The sequence below is a fragment of the Schistocerca piceifrons genome, chromosome 2 (assembly GCF_021461385.2).
Source record: "Schistocerca piceifrons isolate TAMUIC-IGC-003096 chromosome 2, iqSchPice1.1, whole genome shotgun sequence".
NCBI classification, from domain to species: domain Eukaryota; kingdom Metazoa; phylum Arthropoda; class Insecta; order Orthoptera; family Acrididae; genus Schistocerca; species Schistocerca piceifrons.
The window spans coordinates 120,275,866-120,290,317 of record NC_060139.1 but is presented as its reverse complement, the minus strand read 5'-3'; the positions used below and the strand labels follow the sequence as shown (position 1 = coordinate 120,290,317).

Below are 14,452 nucleotides of genomic sequence, written 5' to 3'. Positions count from 1 at the left end.
GAGAGAGAGAGAGAGAATTCCATTTGGTGATGAAGGTGGTAGTGGAGACAAAGGAGGCAGCAGGGCGTGCAGAGATGGAGGCAGACCAGTACTAATTACTGCACCCAGCAGAGGCACCATCCAGAATGAAGACGTTGCAGGAGACAATGGGGTATGGACCACCCTGTGGGGACGGCAGGGTCTACAGCGTGTGGTTAGTCAAAGTGGGTGGAGCTGGTCATAGTGTCGTGACACCAAACCATCGGAGGAGAGCATGACATGAAGGCAGCGGCCTTGGCAGTGATTGACAAATGCTAGCATCCACTTAGGGCACCAGCTAAACTCGTGGTCCCAGACAGCAGATCGCAGATAGAACTCATGCGAGGAGGATGCCAGTGAGTGAGTGGCTGGGCATTGGCCAGAGCAGGTGAAACAGTGTACACAGTTGGCGGCCGCAAAGCAGCTCCACTGGGCTATGGTCACCAGCTGGAGTAAATCTGTATGAGCTTGAAAACCTATCAAGTGCTACCTTGGGAGAAGATTGCGTGATGTATTTTTTCATAGGTTTGAAAGTACGGACTATCTCCTCTGCCTCACCATTGGACTGAGGATGACATGCAGGGGGCTGAATGCTATTTTTTGTATAAAAATTTTCAAAACCTTGAGACCCAAATTGTGACCCGTAGTCCACCACAAACATACACAGTAATCCTCCCAAGGAACAAATCTTTGCAAGGACTGTGACCGTAGCTGCTGTGGATGCGAGCAGGCAGTGAACAACATAAGGCAGTTCCAAGGATGCATCAACTACAAAAATCCAAAAGGGATTTAAGAAGGGACCCACAGATTCAGCGTAAATACCCTCGTGGGGGGCATGGGAAGAGAGAGGCTCATGGTGCATCTAGACGGGTGGTGCACTGTGTGAAGGCCGATGCAATACACTGGATCTCATTGTCAATACATGGCCAAAACATGTGGCAGTGGGCCAACAATTTTGTATGAGGAACACCCCAATGGCCAAGTGGAGGAGGAGGCACGTGACGAGCCGCCACAATGCAGATGGAATCACAACCCTGGGCGCCGACTCTTGAATAGCCAACAATAACACACCAAGACCTGAGAGGTGGGGGCAGAGAGCATAATAATTGTGCAAGGGATTTGATGCTTGGCCATGTGTTTTATGTGGTCAGCTGTGGTGGAAAAATTGAACAATCTGACGTAAGATAGGATCAGCGGCAACAGCCGCCGAAATGTGAGAACTGGTAATGGAAAAACTATCTATGATGTTTTGGGCTTCTACATCTAAACAACTCGTCCTGATCAAATGCTGGATCGGGACCAGTTGGCAACCAAGAAAGAGCATCTTCATAAGTGTGGTGTGCCATGGGGTGGAAGTGGATCTCACAATTATAGCGCAACAAAAACAAAGCCCAGCATAGCAGGCAATGGGATGCTTTTGTCTGGAAGAGATACCAAAGGACTGAAAAGAGAAACCAGAGGTTTGTGATTAGTAATCAAATGAAATTTAAAACCATATGACATTTTTTAGGGTGTACATAATAACAAGAGCTTCTTTTTCAATCTGTGAGTAGCACTGTTGCTCCTGATCGGGATTTTGGAAGTATAAGCAATAGGGGGTTTGGGTGCGTCTGCATAGTTGTGCGCACAAACATCCCCGGGGCCATACTGGGAGGCATCTGTGACCAAAACAAGATGTTGGCCTGGTTGGAAGTAACCAAGCAAGGTTCAAAGTGTAATTTTGACTTCAACAGGGTAAAAGCAATCTCGCAGGTGGGTGACCAGTGAAAAGGCTGGTGTTCAGGGGAAGGATCCAGATGGCACTGGTTGTGAAGCAGTTGTTGAAGTGAAGCACATTGTGTCGGGCAGCATGCTCAATGATGTTGTGGTCCAGCTGTTTCTTGGCCACAGTCATGTGGACAGGCAGCTCGTCATGGCACAGTGGTTGGTGGATCACGTGGCTGCTTTCACAAGTTGCTCTCCCTGTGATGGGATAGGAAATGCCTGTGACAGAACTGGGGTAGGTGGTAGTGGGAGGGTATAAGGATCTATTGCAGGGATGTGAGCCATGGGGTAAGGGATTGGGAGCAGGGGCGTGATAGGTACAGATAAGGATACTGCATAGGTTGGCTGACCAGCAGAATACCACTGTAGGATGGATATTCCACATTTCAGGACATGACAAAATGTAATCAAAACACTGTCAGAGAATGTGATTCAGCTGCTCCAAATCTGGGTAGTACTCTAGTGACCTCCAGACCTTCTCCAGGAACAGATCTCCTGCGCCTTGCCTCCCCAGTCAGCTATGATCCCCCACATCTCCCCAGTCTGGTCACATATGGACATTCTGCTCGTGACTAAGTACCACCCATGCCTCTAGCAACTGAATCATATTCCCTGGATCAGGTTTAGACTCTCTCTCATCATGCCCTGAAATAAGATATGTCCTCCTCGCCTTGTCCCACAGTGGTATTTCACCACCCACCCAACATGTGAAACATCCTTGTTTGTACCTGTTACACTTGTACTCCCCTTTCCCCATGGCGCATATCCCCGCACTAGATCCGGATGCAAGGCACAATCCATATATCCTCCCTCTACCACCTACTCCAGTCCTGTCACAGGCATCTCCTATCTCGTGAAAACAGAACCACTTGTGAAAACTGCCATGTGATATGTCAACTTAGCAGCAATCACTGTGCCACATTTCACATGGGTCCGACAACTAACAAGCTGCCTGTCTGTATGAGTGACCACCACCAAAGTGTGGCCAATAGATGGCTGGATCATCCAGCCTAATAAGTTGTGCTTGTCTTAAACAACTGTTTCACAGTCTGTGCCATCTGTAGCCTTTCAAACACAACTTTCGTGAATTGTGCAGATGGGAACTCCTCCAGCAACATATCCTTCATTACCATTACCCCCCCCCCCTCCCCCCTCAATTCTGGTAATCCCTTTCTTCACCTACCTATCTCCTTCCCTGCTCCTACTCCAGGCCTACACACACACACACACACACACACACACACACACACACACACACACACACACACACCCCCTCTGTCTTGCCACTGCACCAGTGTAGTCCTTTCCCCTTCTGTATTTCCATCGTCTCCCATTTGCTTTCCCCAGTTCGTACCCCACTATGCTTCCCCCTACCTGCCACACACCTCCTCTGCACCCTCATTATCCAACCCAGCAAAAACCGTTGTTCGACTCAGATTCGGTTGGGCATTGGCACCCAAAGAAACAGAGTAGTCGTGTATGTTTTTAGTTTTGTCTGTATCTGATGAAGGTCTTAGTCTGATACCTGAATAATATCTAGCAGGCTTTTTCATTGAGTCTGTTGGCCACTCAGTGCCATCTGTATGCAGTGAGTAGCAGTCTATCTTTACTCATCGCTGTAATGCTATTGAAGTGTATTTCTTATATAGATGAGGTGTCAACAGTAAAATGAACTGGGGACTCACTCGCTCATTTAGTTGACGAGGAACCAGGAGTGGTACGCATTTTATGAGTTTATGCTTGTCTGAGTTCTGACATAAGGTGCTTCAGAGTCTCTGGTTTATCCACCTTTTGATTACTTATCAACCAACCACACATACCTGTTGCAGTACTCCTATTTTGGTTTTTCTCTGTTGGGCAATGTATCTGTTTTGTTGTTGGTTGTAATGGCTGATCTAGTGCGTAATGTACATTTGTATATTTGTGTATTTTAATTTTCACTTCCTTAACTAAACTCAGTTTGATGTGTTTGGTAACAGCACTGAAGACCCCTACGTTGAACACTTTATTATCCAAGTGCATATTGCAATTCTGTCTTTTGTATTCAATGATTATATAATGCAGGTCCTTCTGAACATCTCTCCATTTGTGTTTGGTACATACTCTTACACTGAGTCTGCAGTTCATAATGGACTCTTCAGTACTCAAGAATGCAGAACAAATAAAATTCAGCTTTTCTTTCCTTAAATACTTTTATTTTTAACTTTTTATCAGGTTGAGTCAAGGGTCTGATTGTGGAAGAAGTGAAATAAAATTGGTATAATTCTATCTACTTTCAGATATACAATAGAAGTAGCTGATTTTGATTTTGGACAAGCAAGTGATATGGAATACAGGACATTCACTGAACGGCTGCAGCAAGGAATCAGTAATGCATTCACTCGATCAACTGAATATTCTACACCCTCACAGCAAACTATGGGATCTTCAAGCAATAAATATTCCAATATGAATTAACTTTTACCTCATGAAAGATGATGATGAAGACTGATAATTAAGTAAGGTATGAAACCTGTGAAAATTTTTAGACTGACAGTGGTGTTTGTAAATTTAAGTACACTGGATTATTACTACACACACAAGTGATTGTGTGCTGAATGGATAATCTTCCTCTGTGTGAATACTGAAAACCAAAGTGTTTACTGTGTGTCATGTGAGTCATTGGATTTATGTAGGAAAATATGGCAGGGCTTATGTGGCTTATGTTTTCTTGACTGTGTTGTAATAATATTTTTAATGAACTACTGTTAAGATTTGTAACGAAAAGTTCTATTAGTGACCTAATTTAGAAAAAGAACTCAGAATATGTGGCGTTGATTAGGCTGTGCTGTGTATATAATGTGTTATACAGTATTACCACCAAAATAAAAACATGTTATGTAGTTGTTGGTTTACTTACTATCCCTGAACCTCCTTGATTGGTAGGAAATGTATTAATGTGTGCAGTAAATGTTTTTGAAATTCCTATTTTTATGATATAATATTTCTCACTTTTATTTTCTAACTAAATATCTGTAATAAGTTCCATTTACCAAGTAGGCATGTAGTAAAGGATGGTTACCAGTTGAGCATCCAGACAAAACTCAGCTTACTAGTAATTTTCCTTTCCTTTAAGCGTGCCTGTTATTCAGTACTACCTCTGCTTCATGATTATCCTCATATAGATGTTTATATTTCACCTCGGATTCTCCATTGTCATATTTATAAACATTAACTAAATAAGACACTTAATAATCAAACAACAGAAAATCCAGGATGACATATAACAACAGTATGAAAAGGGTAGCTGCTACTCACCGTATAGCGGAGATCCTGATTCACAGATGGGCACAACAAAAGACTGTCAGAAAGTGAGCGTTCGGCCAACTAGGCCTTTGTCAGAAATAGACATCTCACGCGCACACACACAACTCACAGCCACATGACCACTGTCTCGGGCTGTTGAGACCAGACAGGCCTCAGCTGGCAGAGACTGTGGTCATATGTGTATAAGTTGTGTTTGTGTGAGTGTAAGACACTTAATTGCTATAAAAATAAAATTCATCCTTTTCTTCTGCCCTTAGGATAGGGCCAGGAAGAGCCTACATCAACTAAATATGACACCACCTCAGGTTCTGAGAGCTCAGTATTTGTCATTGATACTTAATTAATGAAAAAACATAATTAGAGGTAATTATTTTACTTTCATTAGTAAGGAAGTCATTTGTCATAAAAAGGACACAAAATTGTTGAAATGTGTAGCTTCCACAGCCAGTGTCAATCTCATTAAAACCCCTCTCGATGTATAGCTACATAATATCAGACGTGCAAAAATACTAAAATAACTGATGTTTTGACACCAGTTATACCTGTGCTGTTTGTTTAGCCAGTCACGGCAGTGTCCGGTAAGTTTTCTGCCCTGCAACCACACTGTCTGTTATTCCAGGATTGCTGGCATCCAGAAAGTTGAGACCTTGTCGCTGTCCTGTTGATGTTGTTTTGCTGCTTCAGGATTTCAGTGTGCTCTCTTATTTCATGTGTGCACATCTGTGATTCCTGTAAGTACCTGGATTTCCTGGAACTGCTGCCCCAGCTGAACATAGTATCTGTGCTCTGCTGTGAGAGTGTTGACAGGCCTCCTCCCTAGTGTAGGCAGCACCGCGCTCTAAAATATGTCTCGTATATACCTTCAGTGGTCTCCATGAAATTCTGGGTCCTGCAACCATTCTGGATAATTGGTTTGATGCAGCCTTGATGAAGCATATTGTCTGTTTGACCACTGGTGCTCTTTATGTGATGTAAGTGCAACAAATTGTCCATAAAAACATCAATGTGCAAAGCGTATAACACTTTCCATTGTCACACCATAACTAAAGATCTTATCAAAATCGAAGAAAATTCTGGTCCTCTGTAAAATTACGAAGCAGGTTGAAGGCTCATAACTAGTCGTTGTTGACCAATCTGGATTGACAGTAGGAGAGGGAAAAATGTAAACTGAGGTCTTTAATTTTCTGTTTAAGAAATCATTTATGCAGGAGAATTGTAAAGACACGCCATCATTTGACTATCCCAGAGTCTGCTATGTAGAGGGTGACTATCCCAGAGTCTCCTATATAGAGGGCATCCTTGGCGTAGAGAAGCAACTGAAAGAGTTGAAGGCAAATATGTCACCATGGCTGGATGGAATTCCAATTTGGTTTTACAGCATTTGGCATTGGCCCCTTACTTAGTTCACATTTATCACTAGTTTCCCACCCAGTGCAAAGTCCCGAGTGACTGGAAGGAAGCGCAGGTGTCAAAGGTGTATAAGAAGGGTAAAAGAATGTACCCATGAAAGTACAGACTAATATCATTAACACTGGTTTGCTGCAGAATTCTTGAACATATTTTAAGCTCTAATGTAGTAAAATTTCCTTGAGACATATAAGCTTCTGTCCACAAATCAGATTGGATTTAGAAAGCATCACTGGCATGAGATTCAACTTGCCCTTTTCTCACATGATATCCCATGCACCATGAATGAAGGACGGCAGTCAGCTTCCATATTTCTAGATTGCTGGAAAGTGTTCAACACAATTCCCCACTGCAGACTGTTACAAAGACCCGACCACACAGAATAGGTTCCCAGTCACGTGAGTGGTGCAAAAACTTCCAGCGTGATGTCGTGGATGGCAAGTATTCGTCAAAGCCAAGGGTATCATCAAGAGTGCCCCAAGAAAGTATGATAAGACCTCTCTTGTTGTCTATATGAAGAAGTAGTTCCATACTCAGGGAATTACAGTGCGGGAAACAGATGTAGGAAACCTGCTCTGCCTGCCACTCACTGCTCATGGCAAGGTCATAGTAGAGGTGGTTTATCTTTGCCTTCCTCCGACCTGTTATGAAGTGTCAAGTCTGTAGGACTGTGATGAGTAGTGTTATGGGTGAAAAGGAGAGGGTGAAACCCAGTACGAGCACTTAGCTTACTCCTCTTGAAAAGCACCAAAGAGTCACCAAGCTTCAATTCTCCATCCCACGGATGGATCACCATCAACCGTGTCACATGCTGTCGCTTCATGAGACACTGTGAAGAAGTTTGAGAAGTTTGGAATATGATCCATGACAGTGACCCAAAGACTGGTGGTCACAAACATTACGTCACCTCCTCTACTTTCCTTGCTGGCCAAATACTGGAGGTGAAAATTTCATCCACCAGCGGGATTCAAACTGGCTTACCTTCAAGTTGAATACCCTGACACAGTTGTGCATTGGTGACCTCTGCTATGGTGGTGGGTGTATACATAAATGATCTGACAAACAGGGTAAGCAGTAATCTGTGACTTTTTCTTGACAATGCTGCACTACATGGGAAAGTATCATCATCAAGTGAATGTAGGAGGATCCAGGTTGACTTAACAGAATTTATATTTAGTGTTATGAATGGCAGCACGCTCTGGATGTCAAAAAATGTAAGTTAATGCAGATCAGTAGGGAAAACAATCCTGTAATATTCGAATACAGCATTGGTGGCATGCTGGTTGGCTCTGTTACATTGGTTTAGTATCTAGGTGTGACACTGCAAAGCAATATGAAATGGAACAAGCACATAAGAATGGTTGCAGGGGAGATAAATGGTTTAGATAAGTTTATTGGTAGAGTTTTAGAACAGTGTAGCTCACCTATAGAACACTGGTGTGACCCAGAGTATTACAGAGATGCTTTGTGAACTCGAATCAGAATCTTTGAAGGGGTTGCGATGGTGCTGTCACAAAACACTATTGAGGCAGTTTAGAGAAACGGTATTTGCGGTTGTGTACAGAACTGTTCAACTATCACCAGTGTACATTTTGTTTAAAGACCATTACGATGAAATAAGAGAAATTAAGGCTCTACAGAAGCATATAGATAGTTGTTTTTCTATCGTTCCATCGTGGAACAGAAAAGGGAATGATTAGTAGCGGTACCAGGTATCTCTGAGATGCACCAAATGGTGGCTTCCGCAGTGTATAAGTAGGTGTAGATGTAGGTAGCAGAGCACCTTTGGGATTGTGGTCAGTGTATAAGGTTGCAGGAAGTGCTTTTAGAGATTTTATGAGATGATATGACCCAGAAGGATTTGGGTACAAAGTGATTTGTTCATCAAAACAGGGTACAGTAATTTATAAAGTTGGGCAGTACAGCCAACTCTGAATCAATAAAGTCCTAAATCTATAATCACTAATAAAGAGTACTCCCACACTCAAAGGTGTTACGTATTTGTGAATTAATTTGTCCTGTCTGAGCTGAGACTTGCTCGAGGCAGGTTGAACCCGAATTTCTTCTTCTTCTTTTTTTTTTTTTTGTTTTTACACTAATGATTGTCTGGTTGAGATCGGTACATTATTGCAGATCACATTCATGCATCTGTTGAGCTGAGGTATGTAATGTCACAGTGATTCATGGTAGTAATGTTGGCAGAATGTCTGGTCTGTTTCTTCTGCCCAAGACTATAAGACATCTCTTCAAACACTCACTGCATTTGTCCTAACGTTTTGGAGACACATTTAGGTGGAGATTGGGACAATTGAGCAAATGAACTGTGTCAAAAAATGATTATATATGGTGCATAAAATGGGCCTAAAGTGGCTCTATTTCCCCATTAATTTCAAATTTCAGCACACAGTGAACTTAATAAAAGTTTAAGTCTTAAGACTGAATAGAGTGCCCATATACAGTGTATTCACCAGTGTAACATTGTGCACATCCTGAGCACTGAAGCTCAAAATAACTCAGTTCATTAAACCATAGTATAAATACAAGATCAGAGTGTAGCTACCTCATGAAAAATTACAATGTTATCACTAGCATTCACTGAAAAAAAGTAAAAGTTCTTGTAATAACACTTGAGAAAACTGACAGTTTGAAAACCCCCGAAATATTTTAAAGAGTCCAAAAAGCACTTCAACACTAAAAAGTTTACAAGTGCTGAGAAAATATGCATGTAAAACTACATTAATTTGAAATGCACAGCCAAATAGCTGTCCCGACACAGATCGTGCATTGGTCATGGTGCCAAGATGAAGGTCTTATTTACAGCAGTGTGCTGGGCTTTTTCTAATGATAGGTTGTTAAACTCAAATTGTACATAAGTACAATTTTCCAAATTCTATACTCTTATGGCTAGAACAGAACAAGTTACATGCACAGTTGCATACTCCCAAGCTGATTAAAATTTGTTGCAGGTGTTTGTAAAATAAATGGTTTGTTCATAATTAACAAAAAACTAAATCATGGTTGCACAATTTAATTACATAATTTACAATGTCTATAATTCATAATTTATAATAAAAGTGGCATGTCATCCATATGTAAAATGAACTGCTTTTCCTGCTGGTGTAATCCGTTTTGCAGTAGATTCAATAAAATTTGAATTGTGGCCGAATTTGATTGAGAACGTATAAATTGGCTGGAATCAACCTAATAAATAACAAAAAAATGTAAATTATAAATACTGTTATCAGTGGGTCCAGAAGACCACATACACATGCTGCAATGCTGTTTTGTGTACCTATCGTATATCTTGAATTAACTCAGTTTTGTACTTTATCAACATTTAATTAATTGTGATTTCTTAATTAATTATTAAACTGCAGACAAAAATGTGTGTATGTATAGATGTGTCTTGATGAGTTCCTTAAGCTAAGACTTTGACCACTGTTGTACCTTTTTTTATTAAACTGTTATTAATTTATAATAATTTATCTTTGATGAGCTTCTTAAGCTCCACCTTCATCACTGTTGTACCATTTTTATTAATTTACAATAATTTATCCAAGTCATCTTAAGTGATTTGTGTCTGACCTTGATAAATGTGGTACCGAACTGATCAGCACATTGGCTCTTTAATATATGTTGTACATCTCTGTAACCTGGCTGGTGACCACAGTAAGTGTATGTGCTCTAAAAATACAATAGACCAGTCATCATCATCCTCAATACGACCTGCCTCCCGTCCCCCAAGCAGGTGACACACAACTTCCAGTATTTAGCTAGACTAACAGATGACAGATCCACATGCACTTGTAGCCTCATATTTGCTGCCTGACAGATGACAGACCTCAGGTGAGAGCTTTATGTATGTAGCGTGGCAGGATATTGTCCAACCAAGGTATTCTTCAAGAACAACACCTGATCTTAACTTACAAATCTTGACTTTCCATATGGAAATTTTTTCTTGACTTATCATTTTAGCAGGATGTATCGATAACAGTTCAGACTGCATTTCCCCAGCATACACTCCAATTGTTCGGTACATGTTGAAGCCCTTTGAGTGTGTAATAAGTGATGCAGGACAATCAAGTCTGTAGACCCAGTGGAGCACACAGCACAAGAAACAAATTTAGAGTCCCTCCAACCTTGCTTTGTTATGTAGCCCATTTATTGCATTCACAAACTGAAATTTGAGCACCCATCATCACCATATGATTTCAGCTCATGTCCCTGCATAGTGTCATCACTTACGGACTACACCAAGTAATAATACAGAAAGAGTTTGAGAGATCTAGTCATTTCCTGACACGGGTCGTGCATGAAATTTCTGACGAATCGTGAAAAATTCTGGATTACTTTTAGAGGCTACTATCCTGTTAGTCCACTTAAGAGTCTGTTATATTTGTCCATATTGGCATGGTTCCTTTTGAACCATATATGCTGACATAATGTGTCCTTGCAACGGTTTCATCTCCACCCACTGTATGTAAACGCACCTGACAAAAAGTGAGTCACCCCTCGGAGACACCAAAACGATACTGTGCAACAGTGACCTAGCTTCAGTTACACCCTCAATTTGACAAGGAATAGAATCGACAAGTTTCTTCCAGTACACCACATTGAGCTGAAGTCACTCATTGATGATTAGATCCCATAAAGCTACCAAACTGCAGGAATGGTGGTCGCTATGTTTAACCCGAGACACATTCCACACGATTAAGACTGGGTGATTTAGCAGTGGAGGTGAGGTATGATTGTTGCCTAAGTGTTTGTAATACCACGAACGTGTGTGTGTGTGTGTATGGGGGGGGGGGGGGGGGAGGAGGGGGGTGCGTGCAGGCTTCTACATCTACATATCTACAAATATACGCCACTAGCCACCAAGCGGTGTGTGGTGGAGGGCACAATTCGCGCCAAAGTCATATTTCCCTTATCTTCGAATGGTGATCATTGCGCGATTTGAAAGTTGGAGGTAATAATATATGCTCTACATACTCAGTGATGATCAGATTTTGGAATTTAGTGAGCACCCTCTTCCGTTTAGTGCGCCGTCTATCTGCAGGTGTGTCCCACTTCAAACTTTCTATGAGATTTGTAACGTTCTTGCGATGGTTAAATGTACCAGTCACAAATATTGCCACTCTTCTTTGGACCTTCTCAATCTCATGAATCAGACCCAACTGGTAAGGGTCCCATACGGACGAACAATATTCTAAGACTGGACGAACTAACGTATTGTAAGCTATTTTCTTTGTAGAGGGACTGCATCACTTCAGGATTCTACCAATAAACCGCAATCTAGAGTTCGCCTTACCCATTACTTGTGTAATCTAATCGTTCCATTTGAGATCATTTAGAATAGTCACACCCAGATACTTGACGGATGTTACTGCTTCCAAAGACTGGGAATTTATTTTGTACTTGTAAATTAATGGGGATTTTTGCCGTGTTATACACAGTAGGTTACACTTACTAATGTTTAGAGATAACTACCAGTCATTACACCATGCATTTATTTTCTGCAAATCCTCATTGATTTGTTCCCAACTTTCGTGTGATACTACTTTCCCGTGGACTACAGCATCATCAGCAAACAGTCTAATGCTGCTGTCAATACCATCAACCAGATCGTTTATGTAAATTGTAAAAAACAGCGGACCTATTATGCTGCCCTGGGACACACCTGAAGTAACGCTTGTTTCTGTTGAAGTCACCCCATTCAGGATGACATACTGCTCCCTGTCTGTTAGAAACCTTTCTATCCAACTGCATATGTCATCGGATAGACCGTGCTTACGGTCTAAGCACGCACTTTGTGGAGCAAGTCAGTGCGGAACTGAGTCAAATACCTTTCGAAAGTCGAGAAATATGGCATCAACCTGGGAGCCGGTATCTAGAGCCTGTTGTATATCATGCACAAAGAGGGCCAGCTGTGTCTCGCATGCCCGCTGTTTCCTAAAACCATGCTAGTTTCTGCAGATGAGCTTCTCATAGTCTAGGAAGGTCATTATGTCTGAACACAAAATATGTTACGCTATTCTACAGCAAATCGATGTCAGTGAAATTGGCTGGTAATTATGTGCATCCGATTTTCTACCCTTTTTATAGATTGCTATGACCTGGGCATTCTTCTTGTCCCATGGAACTTTCTGCTGTTCTGCTGATCTCTGATAGATGATGGATAAGAATGGTGCTATACTTGTAGCATAGTCAACGTATAATCTTACAGGGATACTGTCTGGGCCAGATGCCTTCCTGGCGTCTAAGGATCTTAACTGTTTTACAATCCCAGATACACTAAACACTATGTCAGCCATCCTTGCGTTTGTTCGATAATTGAAAGGGGGAATGGTGCTGCAGTCCTCTAACGTAAATAAGTTTTTGAAAGCTAGGTTTAGAATTTCGGCCTTCAGTTTATCATCATCAGTTACATTACCCGTACTGTCAGCAAGAGAAGGTATTGAATTATTTGTAGCATTCATAGATTTTACGTATGACCAACATTTTTTGGGGTTATTTTTCGAATCTGCAGATAAAATATTCCTTTCAAATTCGTTGAAAGAATCTCTCCTTGTCCTTCTGACAGCTGCTTTCATTTCGCATAATTTCTGTTTGTCAGTGGTGCAGTGACTACGTTTAAAATGACTGTGCAAAATTCTCTGCTTTCTCAGCAACTTCCTAATATGTTTGTTGTACCAAAGTGGATCCTTTCCCTCCCCTATATTTTTGCTAGGCACATACTTCTCTAGCACATGGTGGACAATACGCTTAAATTCTGACCAAAGATGCTCAATATCTTTGTGTCCTGCGGTGTATGCTTGGAGCGTACCGTGAAGATATGCATTAGTGACACTTTTATTTGCTTTCCCCAACAAGAAAGCTCTATGCTCTGTTTTTTTTACCCCTCCAGCTTCCAATGACATAGAAGCCACAATGACATTATGGTCGCTAATACCTTCTTCTAGATTAACTTCCTCAAAAAGATTAGGTCTGTTTGTCGCCAAGATATCTAATATGTTCCCATCTCGAGTTAGTTTTCTAACCAATTGCTCGAGGTTGTATGTTGAGAGCACTCCTAGAATAACTACACACGAATCTTTGCTTCTGCCTCTGTGATAAACGTGTAATTTTCCCAGTTGATGGATGCCAGATTAAAGTCTCCATCTATAACTAATGGATAATTTGGATATTTATTTCCTATGTACCCAAGACTTTCCCTGAAACATTCTGCGACGTTTGTTGCGGATGCTAATGGTCTATAAAAACATCCTAATACAATGATCAATCCTTGTCTGATTATTCAGACTATTTCACAGTCCGACCCAGTATCAATCTCAACTACATTTAAACAGCTTTTAACTGTAATGAACACACCACCTCCAATAGCATCGGTCCTATCCTTCCTAAACATTGTCCAATCCGAGTTCATAATTTCACTGCTTTTAATGTCTGGTTTCAACCAGCTTTCGGTACCTAATACAATATTGGCATTGCTACTGTTTATTTAGGAGAGGCTTGTGAACATGGCTGGTGTCTTCTTGGGAGACAGGTGTCTAAAGCATTCTCATAATGAAGATGCAGGAGGAGGGACAGTACTTGGTCGTCAGGAATGTTGAAATAAACATTCTGATTCATGTTCATGGTAACCTGAAAGGATGAGCCCAAATCATGGTATAAGAAAGGCCACGAAACATCAAACCGCCCCTGGTATCCTGAACTACACCCTCCACACACAACAGGTTAAATGCCTCATTGGGTTGTCAGTGCATTCAGAATCTTACATCATTAGAAAGGTGGGAAAATTCGCAACTTAGTTGGACCACACTACACACCTCCAGTCAGCTACTGTCCAGTTTCTGTGTTTAGCACACTGAAGACATGCAGATTTATATTACACTGTGGGCAATGGCCTTATGTGCAGAATCCAGCTCCAGATGCTACAGCAGGTAGTTCTCTTAATGGT

The 14,452-nt window shown here is 41.4% G+C and overlaps 2 protein-coding genes across 2 annotated transcripts in view; one reads left to right on the top strand and one right to left on the bottom strand.

Annotated features, from left to right (window-relative positions):
* Positions 1–4,666, top strand: part of LOC124776358 — a 96,361-nt gene extending 91,695 nt beyond the window's left edge. Inside the window, exon 9 of the mRNA XM_047251310.1 lies at positions 4,062–4,666. Coding sequence (XP_047107266.1) covers positions 4,062–4,239 — 178 coding nt within the window. The 3' untranslated portion in view covers positions 4,240–4,666. The remainder of the gene's footprint in view (positions 1–4,061) is intronic.
* Positions 1–14,452, bottom strand: part of LOC124776359 — a 94,977-nt gene that overhangs the window by 58,538 nt on the left and 21,987 nt on the right. The window lies entirely within an intron of this gene.